The sequence below is a fragment of the Conger conger genome, chromosome 7, assembly GCF_963514075.1.
Source record: "Conger conger chromosome 7, fConCon1.1, whole genome shotgun sequence".
Classification (NCBI taxonomy): domain Eukaryota; kingdom Metazoa; phylum Chordata; class Actinopteri; order Anguilliformes; family Congridae; genus Conger; species Conger conger.
The window spans coordinates 17,899,339-17,926,880 of record NC_083766.1 but is presented as its reverse complement, the minus strand read 5'-3'; the positions used below and the strand labels follow the sequence as shown (position 1 = coordinate 17,926,880).

The 27,542-nt window shown below is 40.8% G+C and overlaps 1 protein-coding gene across 1 annotated transcript; it reads right to left on the bottom strand.

Moving 5' to 3' along the window:
* LOC133132559 (CRACD-like protein) lies at window positions 1-22,403 on the bottom strand. Its single transcript, XM_061248036.1, has 11 exons — window positions 22,272-22,403; window positions 12,436-12,515; window positions 10,329-10,464; window positions 9,878-10,010; window positions 8,308-8,373; window positions 6,366-6,524; window positions 5,720-5,831; window positions 4,045-5,457; window positions 1,711-1,838; window positions 1,336-1,420; window positions 1-614 (listed from the first exon to the last, which is right to left on the bottom strand). Exons 1-11 carry the CDS (start codon window positions 22,304-22,306, stop codon window positions 448-450), a joined length of 2,514 nt encoding a protein of 837 aa, XP_061104020.1. The 5' UTR covers window positions 22,307-22,403; the 3' UTR covers window positions 1-447.
* Window positions 22,404-27,542: the final 5,139 nt, after the last annotated feature.

Sequence of the window (27,542 nt, the reverse complement as noted above, 5' to 3'; positions counted from 1 at the left end):
CTGCATTTAAAAATCCAGTGGAAATGTATTTTTATTTTATTATGATCTTTTTATTGTTTAAAAAACGAATGAATGCAGTCTTGTCTTGCTTACTAAGTACAATGCGGGTTGAGTTTGTGCTGCATTTTATATTGATGGGCTTAGCTTTAGCCTAAAAAGTGGATACTATTTTCTGGCACTTTTCCTTTTGAAGGAAAACCTGTTTGTTCTCAAGCATTTGATAATAACTTGATCACGGTTTGATAACCATTTTAATAACATTTTCATCAAATTAAATATTGGCATTGGCAATGGAACTTTTGTCTCTGCTTCATCAAAAATATACAGAACTGTACTGAACCTCACCAAAACCGTGAACCAAACTGTGCACCCCCACTCACCTGTACACCTATGCACCTGTGCCTTTTGGTGGTGGCGGAATGTTCCGGCTCTTCAGGAACTCTTTGTCTACTGCACTGTCTGGGGCATCTCGCTCCAAGCTTTGGCCTTCTTCTTGGCCAGTGCTAGCCAGGGGGGCTCCTCCTGGCCCAGAGGCGAGGGGGGCGAGTGAGACAGGACTCTCTTCTGCTCCTCCACGGTCGCAGGTCTGGAGATCTCCCGGGAACAGGACATTGCTGGGACAGTGTAGGGGGAAGGCTTTGAAAAAGCGCACCAGTTTGGGTTGATGATATGCATTACATAGACTGCTAATAATGTAGATCAGTGTATGGTGGTGACAAGGCCAGTAACCATTGATGTCAGAGGCTTATGGTGTTGGAAAGTTGAAACAAATTAATTTAGACTGTATTGTTTTGCATTGGAATAATCTCATAAAAGTAAGGTGATTTTAGTATGGAAATGCAAATAGTTTTAGTGACATTTGAGGATTCGGACAAGCAAGATTTGTTCACTGTGTGCACTGAAACAACATGAAGGAAACTGATAAATCACATATTAAAAAAATGTTTAACCTGTTAGATTCTAGTAAAAGGTCTGCAGATTAATGACAAGAAGAATCCATTTACACTAGTATTATGGAAACTTGCCTTTCATATACATACAGTAGCTGTACAACAACGTGCTTCCCTGACAACTCTGAGCAGAGCTAGGAGAATTCTTGTACTGCCATCTGAAGAGTATACTTTTTTGGTCTAGGTATGTTCACCACACAAAGACTTGAGTCACTTCACAACAGACATATCAGTGTTGCCTGTTGAATGCACCTCTTTGTACACAAAGGGGCAGTATTTAAGTACATGTGGCTGTCCATCTACCTGTAACAACGTGAATGTTACTGAAAGTATAAAAATAAATCTAATCATTTAATGAGTAAAATCACAGTGCAGAAGTAATTACCTGTTAATGGTGAACTTGGCTTTGGCTGTTCTTTGCTGGTCTGATTTAGCGATAATGGCAATGAGATTTTCCTCTGTGGTTCAATCTGCACATACAAATTAAAATATGGAGACTGACACCAAGCACGCAATTATGTTTCAGAAAAATATTCATTCTTAATATGCAATCTACGCTCATTGCAGTGTGAGCTAAAATATTCACAGTAATGCTTGCATAGATAAGATCATTTCTTCATTAAGACCCAATATGCTGCCATTACCAGGGGTGAAATCAGCAGAAGCAGCCTCGGGGACAATATGGAGTATTTCCGAAAATGAAATGCCAGCCTGGTATATCGCTGCAGCCATTCTTCATCTATAATCCAGCAAAACTCACCACTAAAGGGGATTCTCTCCCAGGTGTCTCTTCCTGCAAGTTATTATTGAAGATTTTCTTGTTCTGCCTGGCTGCAGAGACCCAGCTTGGTGAAGCCACCTTTCTTTCAGGTGCATCAACCGTCAGCTCTGAATGAACACAGGTAAGGGAAACACAAGTCCTTCTATATCAGTCATTGCACTCAGAAGGCAAGGGCATGGCCTGTGATGGGGGAGTGATGACAACAGTGGAGCTATGACTCACTGCTTTGAACCAATCACAGTGCTTATCTGTGGAGAATACAAGCCTTTTCCTTCAAACAAATAAGTGAATGTGTATAGTAGCTCTGGCCTTTATTGGCTTCATGAGATGTCTGGATCAGAGTTATCTGATCCTGTCAGTCACTTTTGAACAGCCAGATGAAATTAATTCCAATTAAAATGATTATTGGTTGCAAAATGAGGAATTACAAAATCTGATTAATATCTGGGCATCTCTGTTGGTAGATGTGCAGATTGCAAAGAAGCTGTGGGCAGCTGAATGTATTTTGGAGGAAGCACATTAGTGCTCTCCTGAATTAGTGGAAGATACTGCAGAAACAGAACAGTCCATTATGATGAATGGCATTCCAAAATGGGATTACAAATGTAAATGAGAAAAAGCAACAGCACACAGAAATATACACAGTGGGCTCAGAATTATTGGCACCCTTAAGGCTGCATGTAATAAAAAACATGGATAATGATCTAAATTTTATGTTTAAACATATATAAAACTTTTATTTAAATACATTTAGTCTCATGTTTCAATGTTTTTTATTCAAGAATATATATATATTTTTGGGTAATGGGTACAAAAAAAATACATAAACTGTGAAACATACCACTTAGCACTGTGGGGGCAATATATAAGGCGTAAAACGAATGGTTGCAAACTTGCCAGGAAGAGCATGCAAGTGCATATTATCCTCATGGATGGTGAGGAAGATGGTGAGGGAGGCCATGAGTAACCCAAGGATCACAGTTTAAGAATTGCAGAATTGCATTGACACTAGCCAACAGCCCTTACTGAGCATAATAAAGAAAACCAAGCATCATGATCTTGGAATTATGACTGGAAGAGAGTGCCATCGCCAGAATTGAATGTTGTGGCCATACACACCATCAACATGTTTGGGGGCAAAATGGAATGCATACAAGGAGAAGCGCCTCATACCTACTGTCAAATATGCCGGTGGGTCATCAATGTTTTGGAGAAACTGCTGCCAGTGGTCCAGGGGCACTATTTAAGATCAATGGCACAATGAATTCAACCATGTACCAGAAAATCTGCTTGCCTCTGCTAGGCAGCTTGGTTGTAGGTTGATTGTCCAGCAGGACAATGACTCCAAGCATACATAAAAATCCACACAGAAATGGTTAAGTAAAAACAACAACCATGTTCTACAATGGAGGGCGGCACGGATGGTGCAGTGGGTCCTGGGTTCGAATCCCCATCGGTGCAGAGTTTGCATGTTCTCCCCGTGTTTGCGTGGGTTTCCTCCGGGTACTCCGGTTTCCTCCCACAGTCCAAAGACATGCTGGTTAGGCTGATTGGAGAGTCTAAATTGGTCATTGGTATGAGTTTGTGAGTGAATGGTGTGTGTGCCCTGCGAAGGACTGGCGACCTGTCCAGGGTGTATTCCTGCCTTTCGCCCAATGTATGCTGGGATAGGCTCCCTGCGACCATGTTCAGGATAAGCGGGTTCAGATAATGGATGGATGGATGGATGTTCTACAATGGCCATTTCTGTCTCCAGACTTAAATCCCATGAAAAGCATGTGGCCTGAACTGAGTGGGGTATCCCCAGGATATCAATGATTCTGAAATGTTCTGCATGGAGGAATGGTCAAATATCCCTCCAAATGTGTTCTCCAACCGTATCACAAATTATAGGAAAAGTCCCATGGTTGTCATCTTTGCCAGGGGTGCCAATAATTGTGGAATAGTTTTTTTTACTTTGGTTGATTCCATTGAATCATTAATGAGGCGCACTACATTAAGCATGTTGGAAAATAAAGCTTATGTTAATAACTGTATTATATTTTAGATTACAGCACTTAATTCTGCCAATAATTCTGGAGTCAACTGTAAGTCTGTTCTACTTCAAGATTGAATTGATTTAAATGAAAATATTTCCATGTCATGTGCGAGTTTAATTAAGCTTCTTCTGGGGAATGAGGTCAGTGAATCTATAGTTGCCCACTGAAATATATACACATCTAGATAGCATTAGCAAGCATAATATGCATATTTTTTAAGTTTATAGTACATTAAGCTATAATCTACCATTGAAAACACAAGTAAATCTGATACCTGGTGTCTTTTTGACTTTGGCAGAGCTGTTGTCCACCTTTTTGAGAGGGGAGGATTTGGTGCTGGGAGGCTGGGACATGGGTAATTTTTGGGGGTTGATGGGTTCTTTTGGTGTAGGGTTCCCCAGGACCTCTGATGAGCCAGTGGCACTGTAGCGGAGCAAAGCTGAGGTCGTTCTCAGCTTGATCCCAAACTGATTCTCTGGGCTTCCCAAATCTTGAGGTGAGTGGTCTCGAGGTATAAAGTTGTGTCCTGCACTTTTGGCCACATCAGGCCAAGACAGGGCAGCTGCCTTCTGAGGGTGCAAGGGTTCCTCCTTCTGGTCCATCACCTTGTAGCAAGGGTCTCTTGCCCCATTGGGAGATTCTTTGGATGCTTTAGTTTCCACCTGGGCAGTGAAAGGCCTCTCTTGGGAGGTGCCTCCTTGCAGTAATCTCTGCCATGCAGGGGCGATGGTGAAGCGGGTTCTGCTCCCCAGAGAGGCTTGTGGTTTCCTAACCACTGGGGCTTGTAAGACAGCTTGCTTCTCTGAGTTGGGTTCTGAGTCTACACACAAATAAATGTTTGCTGTGGCTGTACTGGTTTCTTCTGGGTATGGAAGGACAGAGTCTGAGTTGGATGCCCTTATGATTTGTGGCTCAGGGGGACATTTACCACCTTTCATGGTTTGGATGGACCTAGAGCGCTCCATGGTGAATTCCAAACTTGTGTTGCTACCGCACTCCGAATTGGAATAGGTGTTAGACAGCAAGCCTGCTTTATCTGCAGAGTCCAGGACAGCCTCCTCCTCCTCCTGCGTTAGCAGTGGGGAAACCTCCTCCTCCTGCTCTTCCGGCAAACTCTGCTTTTTAGTTCGATCTTCTACACGTTCAACCACCTCCTTTTCCTCATCACACTCTCCTGATTCCTCAAGCCACTCTTCTTGATTTCTTTTTGCACTGGCTCTATAAGGGCTGGGTGGCGAGAGTTCCTCAGCATGGGGAATGTTCAGGGTAGCCTGACTCTCAACTAAGATGACCTCCAATCCACACCCCTGCGGTGTTTTTGGGGCCTCAACCCCAGGATCTGAGACAGGCAGGAGAGTGGGGGCATGCTCCTCCTGAAGCAATGAGCCAGGCTTCTGGTCGTTCACCCCACCCCCTGTCTGCTGGGACTCCTGGACTTCCAAAGCTGGCAGGATTTCCTCTGGGTCCATTTTCCTCTTGGTGATGGAGGAAGACACATCCATATGCTGGGATCCTATATCGGAGAGATATTGTACAGTACTGTGCTCCTCCTCTTCCATGGAGAGCTGAACCTTAATGCCATGATCCTCTCCTGTCTGCTGGAAACTTATGAGATGCTCGGCATCTGTCCTTTCTCCCTGCTCCTCAACCATGTCTCCACCTGTCTGATGCAGCTCCACCTGTACAACTGCAACAGTAGAAGCATGTTTTCTCTCCTGAGAGGCAAAACACATTTATATATCGCCTACTGCCAGTCCAGTCATGCTTTTGAACCAGGCACTTCATCTGCTGATGGTAAAAACAGCTCTGTACTCAAAATGGGTAACCAAATGGGGAAGCATTCAAAAGTGCCTGACAAATAAAATATAATAAAGCAATTTTTCAAAGCTGTATCTTTTATAGGACATTTCAGTGAGAGTGATCAGAGTGATTCTGCAGACAACTGGCACCTTTGCATCCCTCTTCCTGTGCAGCTGACTCTGTGTTGCCCGCACTCAGTTCTTCATTTAGCCCCAGCACTCCACCCAAAACCTTTGAGTTACTACCTTCTGGCATCTCCCTCTGAAAGAGAAAAATTTTCAGCTATTCAATGGATCCTACATAGTGTATGAATACCACAGTGCTGGTAACACAACTCTGTTCTGATTATATGATTCCTTAATGTAATTTTATGAAAAGATCAATTTATTTTACTATTGCTTGTCCATACACTCTTTCCTTGGTTCTTCCTAAGTGTTTATAAATCTTTCATAAGCACTTCATAGACACTCAAAATCTTATCAATAACTGGAAATAGGCATATTGTGTTTGTCATTTGCTGCATCAGCGGTGACATAACACAATACGCCTATTTGCAGTTACTGACATAAACATTTATAAGAACGTGATACTGATAATATAATGGACGTGATAAGAAATGACAGCTGACATCATATACTTTAGAGGAGAAGGCATGCTTGTCTTTGCTCTCCTAAATCAACAGAGGTTTCAGCGAGTATTGTGCTGTGGGCATAACTGCTCAAGCATTCCAAATGGGGGAGAAAAAAGGGATAAAAATTATAACATGCATGCAGGTGAACAGTTTGTTTTCCTTACACTGGCAGGCTTCCGTTTAGCAAAGGCCTTGTGCCTGATGGCAATGCGGTGGCGGGCTGCAGAGCTATCTAAACAACTAGCTGGACTGGCAGGCTGGCTGAAGTCCACTGGGAGAGAGGTGAGAGGGCTGGCTGTCCTGGAAGAAGCGTCACAGGACAACTACAAGAGAATGAGAGAGGTACTGTATGTTCTGGATAAACTGGATAAACTGGATAAGTGGGGACGACATGGCTCAGGCAGTAAGAGCAGTCGTCTGGCAGTCGTCTGGAAGTCGGAGGGCTGTCGGTTCGATCCCCCGCCCGGACTGTGTCGAAGTGTCCCTGAGCGGACACCCAACCCCTAAATGCTCCTGACGAGCTGGTTGGTGCCGTGCATGGCAGCCAATCGCCGTTGGTGTGTGAGTGTGTGTATGAATGGGTGAATTAGAAGCATCAATTGTACAGCGCTTTGGATAAAGGCGCTATATAAATGCCAACCATTTACCATTTAGACTACTGCCCAATAAATATCATTTAAATGGGTTATGGTGGATGATGTCTTTAATCGGACCAATAATCTACTTTAAGAACAGAAGTACAGACTGATTTAAATGACATTTATTTGCAGTCTGTGATGTGCACACATCATTAATTAACAACAAACAAACAAACACTTTGCTTGGTGCAACAATACACTTTTGTTCATAACTGTTGATGACATTTTCAAAACATCCCACCATTCACACAGGAGAAGTGTGTTGCTATAATACTTAACCAGACAGAACACCAACGGGACTAAACAGGATGGGAACGTGTTTGGAATGCAGTGTCAATTAAACTGCAAGCCCTACACACAACGTTCACTAAATTCTCCTGCAAATCACAGGCAAGATCGTGTAGATACGGCACACTGTGAGCTATCCTAGCAGAAGGAAATTATATTTTATGCAGCTTAAATAAAAAATATGGTGGGCTGCAATTTTAATTCCATGTAAAACGATTCGGTGCTAGGGGTTTCGTCCTCAGGGAGCAGCCACAGACAGAGGAGACCTGCTGACACACAAAGCCCATTTTGGTTGTGATCGTTATTTGTGATTGCTCCTTGGTTGGGGCTGTAGTGGGAAGAATGTGTGTGCACGCCTGTGTGTGAGTCAGCCTCTGTGTATACAGTGTGTATATGAGAGTAAGAGGTATTGATAAATATGTCACAAAAAGCGAATCGTTTTGACTGGTGGTGGGAATGTTCCGTCTGGAGCATTTATTTCCTGGAAGCAGCAGCTGGGACATGCAGCATTCCCTATGAGCTGACCAGCTGAACCCCTGAGGTTCAGAAAACAATGTTAATACCCTACTGCATCATACACTCAATCACAGATGAGAAACAGACTTTTAAGACCAGGGGAACACAGAAAAAGGCAATTGAAACTTTCAAAAACAAGTCTCCACAGCTATCCTTACAACACTTTAAATAATACAGTACAATGTTTAGTATGTTCTGGATAAGACTACTTTGCTATTTGACTGTTTTACCCCCAAGTGAGTAAAACTACACATGGTACCTTAAGCAAAATTGTATCTCTCTTTGAAAAAAGATGTAGTGTAATGAAAAAGTGTAACACGTGAATGCATAGCCAAAGGTAAGCACAGACAAAACCGTTTAAAGGTAAAAGGTACTCAAAATAATATTTTAGTTAATATTTTAGCCATACTGTAACATTTTAAAAACCATTAAATGAATGTGCGACCTTAAAAATAAAATAATGTTGCATTTTTAAAATGTTTATCTGATGAGCAAAATTTAAGAAAAATTGGTAAATGGAGGAAATGCATTTTACTTTGTAATATGTGAATAATGCATAATAAATTTGACAAAGAAGTATGCAATTAATATACCTTGTTTCATTCCTATTGATGCATTTTGAGTGGTCATCAAGTTCAGTTTAGACAGGTGTAGACATGGTTACCTGGTCATCATCCCTGTCTGATCCCTCCAGACTGAATGAAGTGGTTCTTTGGTCAGGGTTTGAGGACTGGTTGGGGACAGATAACCCAAGAGCAAATATAGGTAAGGGACATCATCATTGCAGAAAATAAAAACAACTATATGTCACCAAATGACAGCACGGTAGAACAAAGGACCTAAATCTGTAATATAGCATCTAGGTCAGGGGTGCACAGAAGGGCCGATCCGCTTCAGGATTTTGTGCCAACTTCTGCCCTTAATTAATTAATTAGCTAAATAATGTCTTGAGCAGACATTGGTATATGGACCAGCTACAGCTGGGGACTGCTAGTGCATCCTAAAGATTTTACTGTGCTCAAGTACAGGAGTGAACCAACTTAATGTACAGACCTGTCTGAAAAATGAATTAAGGTAATTGGTTGGAACTTAAACCAGCTCGCAGACCGGCCCTCCAGGACCAGAGCTGTGCACCACTGGTCTAGATGCAGAAACAGTTATGTTCTCTTGTTCAGTCAAAACATGCATTTTGTTGTGGTTAATGGAATTCATACGAGAAACAACTGACAAGCAAATTAAGTGTCAGCACTGTGTGAACAGATGATCCTGAGTTCAAATCCTTTCTTAAGGATTTCTCCACCCACTTGCGTTCTCCTAAAGCAGGGGTCTTAAACTCCAGTCCTGGAGGGCTGCAGTCCCTATTGGTTTTTGTGACATTAACATGGATATGATCTTATCTCTACATGAAGTTTATACATTACTTATTGGTTATGTGGAAGTATTGGTTGTGTGCCGTACTAACTAATGTATAATATTTATACATTAGCAAACCATAGGATAAATATATACTGTAGTTAGTTAACCATTAACAAACATTCTAATTAGCATTAACTAATGTACTTGTTAACATGAATGAATCATATGAATCATTAATGTTCAAATACATATGAAAGCTGTACAGATTAACTTATCTCAGTAGTTACTTAGTTAACAACTACATTAGTTAATGCCAATTCATGTAATGTCATTGGAAAGTATTCCTGCGATTTGTATATCATAGGTGTGTAGGTCACAGTACACCCCTTTATTAAGCCCAGCATAAGCAAGCAAGTTATTTTTATAAATCAAATGTAAGCACAACACAGCAAATTATTTTAAGCTCCCCTTTACAGCAGAGCAAACTTATAAAGCACAATGTTTGTAGCTACAGCAATTCAACAATCTTGCTTTGTGTATTCATTAGATAGCTAGCTACCAAAGTAGTTATCACAAATACAAAGGTTTATGAAGGCATTTTATTAAAAAGAAAAAGTAATTTCTATAACCTTACAGACCCTCCAGTATTCACCTTCAGTATCTCCATCGCTAAAGCCCTCTGTGGTCAGTACACTGCAGCTGCTAAGGTTTGGGAAGCACTGTCTGTGGGGCTCACAAGCAAGGTTCTAATTCTAATGCGCTCGATCACAGTGGATACTAATGCTTGTCAATAATAGCTCCCATCAAAACCTAACAGGAGTTCTCTCCTTGGACTCAGAATTAATGATCGTCACCTGGGTCTGTGGTAGATGAAGTACCTGCAGAGACTTGACTTTCCCATGAATGTTCTCCTGGGAGGAGATCAAGCCATCGTTGGTTTCAGATGAAGGCGAATCAGAAATGAAGACACTGTCATGTGACATGGACTTGTTTCCCATGTTAACCTGAGACCTTAAAAAATGATATGAATCAAGTAAAATATTACAATTCATGACAAAATAAATGGTTCTTACTGCAGGGTGACATCATTAAGACCTTACAAAAAATAAAATAAAATAGAAAGCAAACCAAACTCAAAAGTATCCAGCCCAAACCCGTTGTCTGAGAACAGGTCAGGGAAAAAACGATATTTATCAATCATTATGACTAAGTTCAATATGGTGCATTTCACATAATTTAAAAATATGTAGAAAAAAAACAGATGAGACTAAGTAGGCTTATTTCTGGCTCAGATAGCTTGCAGCAGGTTGGTTTGATATTCAGTCTTACTCTGAGTCATGGCTAGTGTCAGACTGGACCAGTGAGGGCTCAGGGGTGTTGACCTCATCTGTGGACTGACTGGACTCTTTTCGTTTCTTCTTGGCAAATAAGTTCTTAAATGTCTGGAACTTTGATCTTTTCTTTCCTAAAGCAGGCAACACATTTTCTTTTCACACATTTGCATATTAACTTCAAATCCACACCAGTGCATAAGATCCTATACACATGTACAAATGCCAGCTGATGTTGTAATCCAACCTATTATCTCAATGATTTTCGTCCCTACATTTAAATGTGGGGTTTAGCCTGGCCTGGATATGAAAACTCTACTGATTATATACATCATTTTTATATAGGTTTTTAAACAACATGTCAGTTATAAAGGAATACTCTCTGTGGAATAAAACACACTTCAAAATAAAAATGCTGTACATGCAGTCAACTGAGAACATAACTGAGAGCATCTCTGTTCACCCGAGATGCAATATATTGTGAAAGATTCATTCCATGTCTATAGACTCACACAAGTTTGACAGAAATAAAGGACACAAAGCAGGATTGCTGAGTTAGCCAGATAACTGCACAAACTAAAACCCAGAACAGCTGTTTTTACTTCAGTACATGTTCCAGATTTGGGTGTTTTACTGCTTTGTGCAACAGTATAAAATATTAAATATGGAATATTTGGCTTGTTATTATTTTCTTAGGTGGTTTGTTTTAGCTTCCAAGTTTCAACAATTTCACAACAATCTTTGTAATTGCTTGCAATATAGCACAATAAGCATCATATGAACAGGGAAATATTATTCTTCCTGGCATGCATAACTATGCCTGAGATAATGTGGCTTAAGATGGTAAATAATCCCACTGAACATGAAAAGCTCTCAATTTAGAAAAATGATCAGCTTGTTAAAGTTCTGGAATGGCAATTGTGGTTGAAAACGAAAACCAGCATACACAGGGGGTGGGCCCAGGACCGAGTTTGGGAGCCACTGCTTTAGGATGATTCACCATCCAATGAGTTTGGAGGCATTTGCTTGAACTGATTCTGTACACTTCAGAATTAACTCTGCTGCTGCGACCAGCTGTTAGATCATACATGTTTTGCTGTGTGGCCTCTGTAGTTCTGTTTGTGTCTTCTGTTCGTAACCACTGACACATCCACACCTTCCTCCTGAAGAGTGTTTCTGATCTATTAATCTACTAACTGTCAAAGGTGCCCAACTCCATTATGCTGCTTTTGGCTTCCACAATACAGAAGGCAGTGTACATGCAAGGTAAAATTAGTGTTCAAGTGAGCCAGCAACAATACCCATAATCCTTTGATGACCTAAAACTGACACTAGTGCCTGTCGGTGGCAGATGCCAGGTTCATGTACTCACGATAAACCATTGCACGGATTAGCCTACCCTGGGTTGTGGTGAAGGGAGTCTGTGCAGTGGTCAAACAATTACTTTAATAGACCTTGCAATACCCTTTTCTGCCTTAAGTCCTACAAAATAGATTATCTCCACATGGCAGCATGACCTGCTCTTGAAAGAAATGACTAATCCACTTGCATCTCCTGTGACCAGATTGAACTTGAACTAACTGTCAATTGTTGTGTGACTCACTTGCACAACACAATTTTGTGTGTGTACATGTGCGTGCCCTTGTGTGTGACTGCACGTGTTTGTGAAAGGGAAGACGGTAACAGACAGGTTGTAAGAGAAAATGCCCCATCTTCATTTCATTTTGTTCCAACCAAAGACTTAATCTACCATATGTGTTGCTTTAATCATGTTAGTACATGCTTCACTATTCCATGCACATAGAAGACCAGTACATAGAAAAACAGAAACACAAATATTTTTTAACATACATAGGCATACATTAGTTTACTTTCAGTCAGTTCCAAAATTTCTGGCACATATTTATCAAGGGTGCCAATAATTCTGGACCTGACTGTAGATCACAAAATGAACACAACACAATTTCACAAAAACAATTTATCTGAAACATAACATGCTGCATGGTAGAATAATACCAAGGGACATATTGCACAATTCTCAATTCATAAGGAAAAATTAGACACAGCAATATGTTTATCTGATCAGAATCCATAAAAAACTTCACCTGGACATTCATCTGGGGTGTCTGTTGGCTCCTGGTTTTTTGCCACATCTGATAGCCCTGAAGCCACTATACTGTGGTCCCTGCCAGAGACAAAATCGACATTTTGGACTTGAGAGTGGAACAGCATCTTGGTCGAACAGAGAATGCTTTAAATCCTGTGGCTGTCAGGCAGAACTGAGATGTTTGAAAAAAAAAAAACCCCCAACTGTTTCAGGTGGTGGGAGCATCATGCTATGGGGGTGCTTCTCAGCAGCAGGGACACTGAGACTTGTCAGAATTGAGGGAAGGATGAATGCAACCAAGTACAGAGAGGTCCTTATAGAAAACCTGCTCCGGAAGTCTTGTGATTTCAAACTGGAGCAACAGTTCACCTTTCAGCACAATGACCCAAAGCAACCAGTACAGCTAAGACAACGCTGGAGTGGCTTTAGGACAAGTCTCTGACTGTCTTTGAGTGGTCCAGCTAAAGCCCAGACTTAAACCCCATTAAACATCTGTGGATAGACCTGAAGATGGCAGTTCCCAGATGCTTCCCATCCAGTCTGATATAGCTTGAGAGGATCTTCCAAGAAGAATTGGATAAAGTGCCCAAATCTAAGTGTGCAAAGCTTGTAGGCACTTCCTCAAGAAGACCTGAAGCTGTAATTGCCGCCAAAGGGGCTTCTACAAAGTACTGAATTAAGGGCCTGAATGAGAGATTTCAGTTTTTGATTTTTAATTAATTTGCAAGAATTTAGAAAAACAGGTTTTAACTTTGTCATTATGGATTATTGAGTGGAGATCGTTAGGCAAAAACAGCAATTTTATCCACTTCAGTTCAGGTCCATGCCTGAATAATTGATTGAAAGGGGCAGCCTGTAGCCTAGTGGCTATGGTACATGACTGGGATCCGGATGGTTGGTGGTTTAAGCCACAATAAGAGCCACACAGCTATTGGGCCCTTAACCCTACAGTGGTTCAGGGGGGATGTCCCCTGTTTCTAATCAACAGTAAGTTGCTTTGGACAAAAGTGTCTGCTAAATAACCAATTAAATTAAATCGTCCGTCTTTCCTCCTTGATAAGGAGGAAGACCTAATATGAATCAAAGCAATTTCATATCTTGAAGGCTTTGAGTGTGGACATGAAAAGACGAAAGAAATCTGATATGTCCCATGGTGGTGATGACTGTTATCATGCTGAAAAAACTTGATAATCACTGATATGGCTTATCGCCCCGCTCTAATTAGAGTCCAGCAATGTTCTCACAATGAAGCTCTAGAGCTGTTTTGAATGTACTGAACTCTGTGACCACATGTCACATGTGCCCTATACACCCACTATAGCCTATATTCATGAAAACAATATAATGGACAATTCATACCATAACTTTACCAAGGGAGACAAATAAAGAGTCTGCTTTCTTCATCCCTTCTTATTGGCTGAGTAATGCATATAGTCACATGAGTGAGGTGAAAGATGAAGGGTGGAGGGGCAATGGCATCTCTGAAACCCTGCAGGGGACCGTCATCTCAGGTCAGAAGCATTTGAAAACAGAATTTTCACCCCCCTGGTTGTAAAAATACAAGGCAGGAGGCAAGTTTTTAATTAACTGACAACATTTACTCGTGATAGTATCCCGTCTGTACTTTGACACCATTTCCCAAACGTCCTATATCTGACAGATGTTTTCCTAGCATGTCAGCCCGCAGTCAACCAATCATGTTACTCACAAGAACCGGAACAGTCTCTTAACCCTGAGTGCATATCACAGTGTGAGTGCTCCTCTCCACCCATTCTCTTTAAAGAAAACCGCAAGCTGCCGTGAAGCTCTGCAGGCCCGTAGCCATCAAGCATGCTCCTGCTGAGGCTGACATTAATTGGCTACAGCTGGAGGCCTGCTTTCTCTGAGGGTATGTGGAGCAGCCTAGACAGGAAATGCCTTTCAAGTATCTGTGCTGGGTCACTCTTCAATTATACTATTGACACAGAGCAAAAGTTGGGACTTTGGTGGGACGGCCCTTTGCCTACTGCAATGGTTATCCTCCTTGGTCCATTTTATTTGATTGATGAACGGGGAGAGAGCAAGAGTGCTTAAAAATAAACAGAAAGTCTTTGTGTTCCCCATCATGGGTTCTGGGTAAAAATAATAAGGCAAAATAACAAAGGCAAAATAAACCAAACCAAACCAAACCAAACTGTAGCTTTTCAGCTCCGTAGCTTTTGCACTCCCCCAACATAGCTCCAGTCTCTCATTCAGCGGTTCCCTGGTCTCAGCCACCTACTGTGGAAGATAAGCACACTTTTAACTCCTGGACTGATTCTTAATGTTGTCCAGGTGTGTATGCCTACTTAACCAGTAGGGATGGTCCTCAGATTGCCCTGCTTCCTTCCCACACACCGAGCCCAGCCGCCACTCTCAGTACAACAAGCCCCTGGAAAATAACAATCTATGCCTTGTTTTTAATTTGCTGACAGCTCTATGAGTTACTCTGGTTAAAGCCTGTACTAACAGTAAAATCATTAGGATACACTTGCAGCTGCAGCTGTAGCCGGTACTCATACACATATCAGATAAGATATGATTGAGTCAATTCAATAATTAAGACCAGAAGTTGGCACAAAATCCTGAAACGGATCGGCCCTTGTTGTCCACCCCAGTTCTAGATGGAATGACACCATTTATTGGTAACCGTAGAACTGTATCGGCAAATTAAGCTTTACAATGTAAATGTAAGAATGACGCAGACTGCTAATTGACGAATTAAAACATGGGGGATAACACTAAGTTATTAGTCAGGAAAGAAATGTACTACAGTGGGGCAAAAAAGTATTTAGTCAGCCACCAATTGTGCAAGTTCTCCCACTTAAAAAGATGAGAGAGGCCTGTAATTTTCATCATAGAGACAGAATGGGGGGAAAGAATCCAGGAAATCACATTGTAGGATTTTTAATGAATTAATTGGTAAATTCCTCAGTAAAATAAGTATTTGGTCACCTACAAACAAGCAAGATTTCTGGCTCTCACAGACCTGTAACTTCTTCTTGAAGAGGCTCTTCTGTCCTCCACTCGTTACCTGTATTAATGGCACCTGTTTGAACTCGTTATCAGTATAAAAGACACCTGTCCACGACCTCAAACAGTCACACTCCAAACTCCACTATGGCCAAGACCAAAGAGCTGTCAAAGGACACCAGAAACAAAATTGTAGACCTGCACCAGGCTGGGAAGCCTGAATCTGCAATAGGTAAGCAGCTTGGTGTGAAGAAATCAACTGTGGGAGCAATTATTAGAAAATGGAAGACATAGAAGACCACTGATAATCTCCCTCGATCTGGGGCTCCACGCAAGATCTCACCCCGTGGGGTCAAAATGATCACAAGAACGGTGAGCAAAAATCCCAGAACCACACGGGGGGACCTAGTGAATGACCTGCAGAGAGCTGGGACCAAAGTAACAAAGGCTACCATCAGTAACACACTACGCCGCCAGGGACTCAAATCCTGCAGTGCCAGACGTGTCCCTCTGCTTAAGCCAGTACATGTCCAGGCCCGTCTGAAGTTTGCTAGAGAGCATTTGGATGATCCAGAAGAGGATTGGGAGAATGTCATATGGTCAGATGAAACCAAAATAGAACTTTTTGGTAAAAACTCAACTTGTCGTGTTTGGAGGAGAAAGAATGCTGAGTTGCATCCAAAGAACACCATACCTACTGTGAAGCATGGGGGTGGAAAAATCATGCTTTGGGGCTGTTTTTCTGCAAAGGGACCAGGACGACTGATCCGCGTAAAGGAAAGAATGAATGGGGCCATGTATCGTGAGATTTTGAGTGAAAACCTCCTTCCATCAGCAAGGGCATTGAAGATGAAACGTGGCTGGGTCTTTCAGCATGACAATGATCCCAAACACATCGCCCGGGCAACGAAGGAGTGGCTTCGTAAGAAGCATTTCAAGGTCCTGGAGTGGCCTAGCCAGTCTCCAGATCTCAACCCCATAGAAAATCTTTGGAGGGAGTTGAAAGTCCGTGTTGCCCAGCGACAGCCCCAAAACATCACTGCTCTAGAGGAGATCTGCATGGAGGAATGGGCCAAAATACCAGCAACAGTGTGTGAACCTAGAATGTGCGTGAAGACTTACAGAAAACGTTTGACCTCTGTCATTGCCAACAAAGGGTATATAACAAAGTATTGAGATGAACTTTTGTTATTGACCAAATACTTATTTTCCACCATAATTTGCAAATAAATTGTGATTTTCTGGATTTTTTTTTTCTCATTTTGTCTCTCATAGTTGAGGTATACCTATGATGAAAATTACAGGCCTCTCATCTTTTTAAGTGGGAGAACTTGCACAATTGGTGGCTGACTAAATACGTTTTTGCCCCACTGTACATCTATATCTTTATTATTGTTTTCTCACTTTCCACTATGGCACCAGTGCAGCACCATCATAGCTTTGGTCTAACTTAAAGTAATGCAATTAAAGTAGTCAAAATATTTAGATTTAAATATATTATGATACAAGGAGTTATTCTAGGTTTGTCAATTTCAATTTTTTAAACTGTGAATGCCTCCATAATTAACTGAAATGTTGTTTACATCAAATATTTTATACAGGAATTAAGGTTAACCACACCCTGTTCAGTTGCTTGTAAAATTGGCAGGAATAACCATTTATGTAAAGGATTTACTGGGACCATTCAAAACCACTGACTGCATTTCTCCATCCTAACCCTGTTAACATGTCCCTCGGGTAGTTGTCGGCTTATCAAAGCTGTAATACCAAACTTGATAACGCACAGTACTTGGTTCCTCAAATTTGGAGTGCATTAGGAAAAATAACTTCCTCAGATAGTGCTGGGAGGCATGCTTTGTGTCTATAACAGAACTCTAAGAGGCTTCCCCTGGGATATTCATGCCAAGCAGTAAGACCCAGAACAGCAAACTGGCTACAGGCAATTCAACTTCATTTCCAATCATGAATCAAATATATAAAAGGGAAGGGGACAAAGGAAATTATTCTGTTGCTTTAGAGCAGTCTACACTACCAGCAGATGTCAGAGTAGCACTATTTTTCTGAAATTGAACAAGAAAGCATTGCATTTGATTCATTTTCCATGCTGTGAAATTGGTGCTTTTCTCCTGGGATTGGACAGACAGGATAGACAGACTCCTGTTAGGAATTCTCATCTACACAGAAAATTCTGTCTGGGAATTCTGACTGCTAACATTGTCTGATGTTTGCACATTAAACCTTGTGCTGAGATTTTGTAACTGTCTCTCATCAAGTGATGAAATGGAGTGTTACAATGATGGTGATCTTTACCTGATTGCTGACTGATAAAAGTTTCCTTTGTCATGGTCAGAAAAGATGTACTCTGAACAGGAATGCAAGCGAACCAGCATGTCAGAAAGAACAGGAAATATACAATGCTGAGGGATATACAATCGTATGAGCCACATTTGGAGATACTATATTGCCTCTTTGCTTTCCCACTCTGAATAAAGTGAAATATATGATGGTGGACTGTAAAGGAAAAAAATGTAGCTCTGTTTCCCTTGTGGGCCTGCCTTTGAGTCACATATTTAAGGTGGGAAATCTCACAGAATGTTCCCCAGAGAAAGCTCAGATTGCAGGAACTGTCAGGGATAATGGGCTAACCTTGGATGGCTTCCAAAGCAAGCTCTCTGTGGTGACATCCTCCATTTCATTTCTTAACTTGGGGGGAATTGAGTTGCAGAAGATGGTGGGAAGGGGTCGGATTAAAAGACAAAGATAATCTGTTCCACACATTTTATTTTCAAAATATATATTTTTAATGACTTAAAGGCGATTTATTCTGAATGAAAGGGGGCAGAGAGCACACACAGGTATTATAGTAGCCTGTTTCTTTATTATTATTATGAGGCTACTAAACAGAAGGACAACCAGCACACGCCATGATCAGGGCAGACCACCAGTATGATGATGCTATGTCAGGTAGTTCCAGTGCAGTAAGGAAGGAAATCCAATTAAATTGTTACAACAGTGATTTCTCCATAATTCATATGTAACTTGTAGGAAAACTAATTAAATATTTCCAATAATCATGTCGTATGTTTATTAAATTCCTGCACTCTCAGCACACACAGTACAAGAGTACCAGTGCGGGACACCTCTGGCTATCTATGGCTAGGTTGACAACAACACTCATCACATAAAACAGTCCACTGGACCCACTTTAATTTTCAGTCCAACCATAATTGCCACCTCTGTATTATACCAAGCTGGTAATTTGTCCTTAATTTGACACATTAGACAATGTCAATGTTTTTTTTTTCTTTTTGAAAAATTTGCCGTCCAATTCCTACCCTAATTTGGAATGTGTTCATGCCCAATCTCCATTACCGATTCAGGAGAGTGAAGACATCCTCGGTTCTCCTCCCAAATATGTGGTGTCACCAGCGTGCTTCTTTTCATACTGGAGGCAACAGCCAAACTCGTATAGAATTGAGTCGGAGGAAGACTTTCATACAGTATGTGGCTTTTGGCATACAGCTAAATTGACCAGAGGGAGTCACAAGAGCGCAAAGAAAAATGCAGGCCCCAAACCGACTGAACCCTCCTGTATCCTAGGTGACAGAATTGCTAATTACACATTGCCCTATGAGGGTGATGGCTACAGTCCTTGTCCAAGATCATGTGGCTCATCTATGCTCCACAGCATGGTGCCTTAACCAAATGAGGCACTCAGCAGCCCAACCCTTTTAATGTGATTGGACGAATAATCTTTCCACTTAAGGTCACATTATATCAGATATTGCAATGCACACCATGATGTAGATAGTTCATTAGATGAGGATAACTGGAAGGTGTTTGCATTTTCATCAAACAGCCGAATTTCAATACTCAGACTGTGTAGATATTATTTGGGTACAATGGTTATGTACCATGCACACTTTATAATATAAATACATTTAATAAATATACAGTAGTACTGTAAAATAATATGATGCAGGAGCCATGTTAATCAGCAGTGTATTATTTTAAAAAAGAAGTACAATATCACTAAAATACGTAAACCACTTTGTAACTACATTTACTTGGTTTGACAGCCAAATGACTTTTGAATTCAAATGACTGCTCTGGTAAAGACATGTCAGGGTAAAAATGGAGCAGGCCATGCAAATATCACTACTGCGCTATTGGGAAGTGCACCTCTGAGAGGCCTTTATATTCCAAAGAGAACCAGAGCACTTTTATTCAGAAATGGAGAAAGTCTTGTTTAGTAGTGTTTATATCTGATTATTGTGTTCATAGATTGTTATCGCAACAATTACAAAATTGACACATTGTGGTGACAGCTTAATTCAGACTTACAGCTGGAAAACTGGTATTAAAATGAAATTTGGTGTACATCTGTGTGTGAGAATTCTATATTGAAAATGAAAAGGTTTGCCAGAAAGCAATGAAAAGCCAGAAATGGTTATCTTAGTGGGGACATAATATTTACCCCCTTGTTTATATGGAGAATAATGCATATCTGCTTGTTAAATTGATAATCTTTGATAGGGTAAAATAACATATTTAAATTTAAGCATTCATGTATAGTTTCAGAAAGAGTTCCAATAAAGTACTCTTTGGAAAGAGTTTGATTGGGCTAATCACAGCTAGAGCCTTTGAAGTTTTCAGCTGCCAGATAACCCACAGCTCACAGGGAGAAAATCTTGATTTGTTTTGAACATCAAAACAAAAAAGGAGGAGGCTATTCATCTTCCTGTCCCTGCTGTTACTGGATAATTACATGGAGTCCACATTGTCATCCCTTTATAAAAACAATGATCTATTCTTGGCCAGATGACAAAACATCCCAATACCGGTATCCTGCTGATTTAATAAAAAGAGTATAAACAAAGATTCAGCGTCTCTTCAGCTCCAGTGTCACAGTGTACATTGGTGGTCCTATTTGCACTGCTAATTGCATTATTTTCTGATGCTTCTAACACTGAGTTCTCTTTTTCAATTGTCAAGCCATCTTAGTCGTACAGGAATCTGAAGACTCAGGGCACAGAATGCAGTAGTGATACTCAATTATAAATGGCCAAGTCATACATACGTTACGGTACAAGTCAAATTTAATTGAACATTACTGACTTTTTGGCTCATTTCATTCTCTTATTCATCTCTCAAACATTGTTCATTCAGCAATTTGAAAGGAAAAAACGTGTTAAACATGAGTTTTGCTGTACTGCTGGAATGGGAATGAGAATTAAATTCTGCAAGTAAAAGAATAAAAAAAATATTTTGTGAGGTCGACTGTGTGTATTAATATTTTATGACAGGTCTGTTTTAAAGCTGTTAGAGGATATCATGCTTAGTACAGGGTGCGAACAAGTGGCAGGTTAAAGCTTCTATTCTCTCTGTGTAAATTATTCTTGCTCTTGGAAACAAATTACCATTCTAGACCAGCCTGAATTACTGCATAACCTACATGTGACAGATATTTCCTGCACCATCAAATCCTTGAAGTATTAAAATGCCCTTACAGATCTAATAAGCCGTTTAAGCAGGTTATCGAGTTAACTTTGAACAGGATTCTGGTAAAGAACGAAATAGTTTAATTTATCCTTCCAAGATAAGGATAAAACACTGAGATATCCGGGTAATACAGAGTGCCTCTAAACTGCTTCTTGAATGTAAAACTACACATTACACAGAGCATATGCTCTCCACTGCCAAGCTGTCATGTAAAACTAGACTACCAAAGAGAGACAGAAGTAGTATGCAGTAGTATCAACTGTAAAGACCCAAGACCAAAGAAAAAGGGGGAGGCAGGGGGGGGTGGTTTAGGGTACACAATTTGCAAGCAAGACTCCTTCCCCAGACAAATATGACTACTGTCAAACAATGCACAAACTTGTCAAAAAATTATCTTTGGCAGCTCTTTCAATAAGGCACTTATAGAACAGCCACTTCTTGGACAATGCTTTTCAAAACAACTCCAGCCAAAGAAGTGAAATTCACAATTATATGCTTCTATCTTCATGGCAACATACACAGTGAGCACTTTATTAGGTAGACCTGTACACCAGCTTGTTAATGCAAATATTTTATTGGCCAATCATGTGGCAGCAACTAAATCAACTAAATGCATAAAAGCATGCATACATGGTCAAGAGTTTCAGCTGTTTTTCAGACCAAATGTCAGAATGGGGAAGAAATGTCATCTAAGTGACTTTGACTGTGGAATGACTGTTGTACCAGACAGGGTGGTTTGAGTATCTGAGAAACTTCTGATCTCCTGGGATTTTTACACACAACAGTCTCTAGAGTTGCAGAGAATTTTGTGAAAAACAAAAAACATCCAGTAAGCAGCAGTTCTGCAGGCAAAAAATGAGTTGTTAATGAAAGAGGTCAGAGGAGAAGGGCCATATTGGTCGAAGCTGACAGGAAAGTGACAGTAACACAAATAGCCACACATTACAACAGTGATATGCAGAAGAGCATCTCTGAACACACAATGCATCAAACTTCTGAAGTGGATAGGCTACAGCAGCAGAAGACCAATAAGTCTTAAAAATAAGTCCAATAAATACCTACTAAAGTGCTCACTTGTGTACTTGTACAAAACTTGTTTCTTTTTCAGACGTATATGGTATCCTCCAACAGCTGTCATTAAATATTAACACACACACATTTTTTAATTATATATTTAATATATTATTTTGCTAACACAATGTAATTATCTTAAGAGGAAAGCTTCAGTGTCCATAAAAGCACTTAATGCTGCTAATACAATAGGCGGTAATATGAAATAAGCAACTCGCATTGGCAAGAGACAAATGACCAAGGTTTAGTTTAAAAGCTGCTCCGACTTACATTTGACCTCGTAGACAGTTATAAAATCCAGCCATTGTGATAGATGTAGGGGAAAAGGACCCTGAAAGATGTTTCCTCTCTAGTTTGTCCTTTTAGTGAAATCCTGGGCATTGACTATGAGGTTGAGAGTCCATCTTCAAAGCCTGCTCTTCAGCGACCACATATTGAAACCTTCAAACAGGCACACTTCAAGCAGCATGCTGGCTCGGTAAGTATCCTGCTAATGACAGTTAAGTTTGAGTAGACCCCTGTCAGCGCATGGCCTGGAGCAGCAGGGGGGAGGGTTGTAAGCCCGCCCTGAACTAGTCTCTCCAAGCGTCTTTCCCAACCCCCATTCCTTCCCTCCTCTCTGTCACATTCTAGCTACGCTCTGAAGGCTGGAGTTTTAAAGCAAGGTCTCCCTAAAGTGAGGAAGTGAGCTTGAGGTGGACAAAGAGGCATCTTAGCCTCTGGTTGTCTCACTTCAAAACACAAACCTTCAGCCAAATATATTGTTTCGGTCTTAGTTCCTGCTCAAAGCTCAAAGTTTCTGCTCTTTTCAAGCATCTAATCAACTAATGACAGAGCAGGACCAAATACCACTTTCAAGAATCTATCGTCCATCATTGATGTATCTAATTTGATTATTTTCTACTCACACAATACTAGAATAGCAGCAATGACAATCCAAAATGTGTTATTCTGTCCATTTAGGCAATAACAACTTGGTATTTGAAAACTTAATTAGAACATGTATTTGAAGCAAATAATCTAAAATTACTTCTTAAAGATGCTTTGATTGGAAATTATTTTGTAGTTTTGGTTTGAGGGTGGCATGGATGGTGGCACGGATGGTAGCCCTGCCGCCTCACAGCAAGGTCCTGGGTTCGAGTCCCTGTTGGCCGGGGCCTCTCTGTGCGCAGTTTGTATGTTCTCGCCGTGCCTGCGTGGGTTTCCTCCGGGTCCTCCAGTTTCCTCCCACAGTCCAAAGACATGCAGGTTAGGCTGATTGGAGAGTCTAAATTGCCCATAGGTACGAGTGTGTGAGTGAATGGTGTGTGTGCCCTGCGATGGACTGGCGACCTGTCCAGGGTGTATTCCTGCCTTTTGCCCAATGTATGCTGGGATAGGCTCCAGCCCCCTGCGACCCTGTTCAGGATAAGCGGGTTAGGATAATGAATGAATGAATGAATGAATGAATGTTTTGGTTTGAGTTCACATACATATACATACATAGTACATACATAATTTGGTGCCTGGAAGGGAAATGAATGTGCTGTCCACCAGGTGGCAGCATTCAGGTATGGCCGCAGCTCTGATTAATTGCAATCATGGTAATTGCGGCCCATTAGGCATTTGTTGCTGGAGTCTCAAGGCCTTCAGTTATTTAATTATTGAGAAGAGCATTTTCAAACCCAAAGTTACCCAAACCTTTGCCCTGGTCTGCCAGGAAGATCTGCAGTGTGCTTTGGGGGTTTTCTTTGGGGGTATACACATTGGTCTTTTAACCTGAGCATCTGAGTTTGAGACACATATACGACACTGTTATTCAAAGGGAAGGGTGGTGGTACAATTTCTTTTCTCAGTCCAAATTGCAGCATTCATCCTCCGAAGTATGAGTCAGGCAGTCCAAACATCTAGGTTTAAGCCCTTGTCACATCATCAGATGAGGTACTACACATGATAGCATTTGCATTGCCTATGGTGATTTTCTTAATGAAATGGCACTTTAACCTCCTTTGGCAGAGCTTTGGTAGGTCCCAGCTGTGAGGGGAACATTTTCTAAAAGAGCTGGCGCTGCAACCGAAACTCAATTAATATTCCAATGAGTCACTGGAAAGACCAATCTGCAATATACTCTGAAAAAATATGTGGAAAGACAGAATACATTATACTATACTGGAATATTTTTTTAAAAAGTTAGCAAAAGCCTATACAAAATTAATAATAATTTATATAAACTCTGGAAGAGTACACAATAATAAAATAAGGTGCAGCAAAACCAAACTGCCATCATTGTAGTATATGCCAATGTATCAGTGTAATTTTTCATGGCCACTATTTAACAGTTTTTGGAAGATAACGCAAGAGCATAGCTTCCATTCTGACACAGTTCCATTAAGACACAAAACAGTCAAGGGTTAACTTGATTCACACTCTTAATCAGCTGTATATAATTAAATCGGAAAAATTACTGAAATGACAAAGTATTACATTAGGAAGATCAACTGCATTATTTGGTGCTGACCCTGGCCTGAGCGGAAATCAAAATAAAATAATATTGGAAATTTCACTTTGTTTGATTTTATTTACAACAATTGTTAGGGGTGCCAATAATTTAGGCCTGTGGTTTTCAGGAAAAAATAGATTTCTAAATAAAAAGCATTGAAACATGAGATGGTAAATGGTTGGTATTTATACAGCGCCTTTATCCAAAGCGCTGTACAATTGATGCTCCTCATTCACCCATTCATACACACACACTCACACCAACAGCGATTGGCTGCCATGCAAGGCGCCGACCAGCTGGTCAGGACCATTTGAGGGTTAGGTGTCTTGCTCAGGGACACTTCGACACAGCCCAGGCAGGGGATCGAACCGGCAACCCTCCAACTGCCAGACAACTGCTCTCACTGCCTGAGCCATGTCACCCCCATTTATCCAGTTGAGAGTAAATGTATTGAAATGAAAGTATATAGATCTCCCATATGTTTGAAAATAAAATAGAGATCAATATCCATGTTGTTTATTATACCCAGCGTTTTTTCTCCATTTTTATCACGGGTGCAAATAATTCTGGAGCCCAATGTATCTTAAAAAAAATTAAGAACTCTGCCTGTAGCTTTGTTTTGAATGGAACTCTGGTATTTCGAGTGTGAAAACAAACATTTTGTGACCGCTAGTCACCACAGAGCCAAATCAACCATAACTGAAAAATTAAGGATAGACCCTTTTAAGTATGCTTGATTTCACAGATACCCTCATTAAGCTCAAAAGACCTAGAAAACTGATAAAAACTTTCTGGCAAAATGGTTTGTCCTTGAAGTCAGCTACTGGCTCCTGACGCTTACGACTGTGCTTGCTGTTGTCTCGGCAAAAGTCATGATCAGCATTATACTGTAGCTATACAGTCATATCAGCAGCACATGACTTACAGTTATTTATCTTGCTTTTTTTTGCAGAACATATTAGGGCTGTTCCCTGCAACACGCTATACATAATTACCTGCATTGCAATGATCCTAGCTTGCCTTAATAATTAGCGCCAACCTCTGCATTGAAGGGATGTAAAGCAATTGCAAATGAGCATACTAAATTATTTAAAATTAAGACACGGTTGTCTCTTAAGCCTTAGGTTCTGTTCAGGTCAATATGATCCGTTACCTATAGGTGGAACAGTACTAAAAATGGTTCCACCTATAGTAACAGTTTCCAAGATGGCTCAATTTCTATAATGAACATGAAAAATAGCACATTTACATTTGGTGCATATGCCACACCCCCTACAAATATTTATTGATATGAAATATATGAAAATGTTAAAAAGACCAAAAAAAGGGCTGCGGTGGCGCAACAGGCTAAGATGCAGCAGACTTGTGGCTGCAGTTCGTTGCAGTTGCACTGCAGTTGCACACCGGGGACCGGGGTTTGATTCTCGGTCCTGCCAAAAAGCCAAGTTTGGCTGGCTCACGTGGAGCAGCATAATTGGCTCGCTGCTCCAGGGGGAGGGACTTGGCAGGGTTAGTAATTGCCACACAAAAAGCACCTTGGGCGCCTTGGAATCAAGGTTACCAGCATGTGGCGAGACGGCTTGAAGAAGGCGTGTCGCTCTAGTAGGGCAGCTGAGGGACGGGGTGTGGGTGGCGTATCCATACTAGCTCTAATTGAATTAGATGGGGTACAATTGGCTACCAAATTGGGAGAAAAAAGGGAAAGGGAATTATAAAAAAAAAAAGAAAAAGACCAAAAAAGTCTACTCAAGGTTGATCATTTCAAGAATAATTTTCTGAATAGAGTCTGGTCCAAGCAGCTCATGCATAACCGCACACACACACACGCAAACACAAATACTGTTGACTCCGAGAACCCTCCTGGCTGTCTTTCTAAGGCATGTCCACCATCCTTTGCCCTATATTGTGAGATACTTTTGTTTTCCTGCTCTTTCCCCTTCACAGCTCTACATAATGCGGGAGGGGAAAATATAGTTCTATACCACAGAGTGCATCAGAGTGCTGGTACCTTCCAAAATCATGCGCATGCTATCAAGGACGTCAATATGAGTAAACAATTCAGTGTACAGACTCGGATAGTGAGTTGGAGGAGGAGGTATCCGAACAAGAGGACAATCTGGAATTGACTTATCATGAGAGTGAATTTGTGTAAACCAGCAGCAGTGGCAGCAGTGGCCTCCCAGTAAACAGAAAAAAGGGCATAAATATTTCCAAGAACTGCCAGGTTGAATGGTCCTAGGCCCTACTGAGGGCTCCAGCATGTTCATCCACCGATATAATAGGGATGGTCCCAGGGCCCACACATATGGCGATGTGACATGTCTGTGACTTCATGTCTGCTTCTGAGCTCCTGATTCCTGCCTCAATTTAAATTGGAATGAAATTACCTACCTTGAGGGAGTCAACAAAAATAGTTGTTTTGTGATGCATAAATACCTTGTTTCATATTGATTTCTCACAGTTAACATGAAAGTCCAGGCCCACCCACCAAGGGGAAAAGCTTGGCAGAGGTTCCATAGGGAATCAATGGAGTCAGTTAAACATAAATTATATAAATTGGGACAAAATCTACTGTAATAATAATAATAGCAAATAATAGCTATTTTCAAAATGCTAGAAAGCTGCTGTGTAGCTTATTGCACCACAAAACGATCTACATGTTTAGTTCTTTGCAGTGCTTCGGATGTCACCAGGAACTGATTGCTTGTAAACTATGTCAAACTAAAAGTGCTTGATCTACTTTTTTAAATATACATTTTCAATATATATCCCACTACATTTGTAGGGTTTAGTCCCCATTCCAAATTATGATCAACCAATAATTACTCTACATGTTTAGTGAATGTTCAGCCAGGATGAACATTGACCTTTATATAATAATATTTTAGCACTATCCAGTGTTGTTCTTGTAGTAGCCTACTGCAGGCATTCTCTGAGAAAGTGAAAGTGAAAGTGACCAAGGGCCCAGTATTGTAAAATGAAAAGCTAAACTGAACAGGCACTGTTCTACTACTTCTATAAGTAAGTGTGGCAGAAAAAATAATTTACAAAGAAATAGAAAA

Coding starts and splice junctions, on each gene's coding strand:
- LOC133132559 (XM_061248036.1), bottom strand. CDS start 22,306: ATGGCTGGATTTTATAACTGTCTACGAGGTCAAAT. Junction 6,525..8,307: donor CAGACAGGGATGATGACCAG/GTAACCATGTCT, acceptor ATTCTCTTGTAG/TTGTCCTGTGACGCTTCTTC. Junction 1,839..4,044: donor CAAAGTCAAAAAGACACCAG/GTATCAGATTTA, acceptor GTGTTCATTCAG/AGCTGACGGTTGATGCACCT.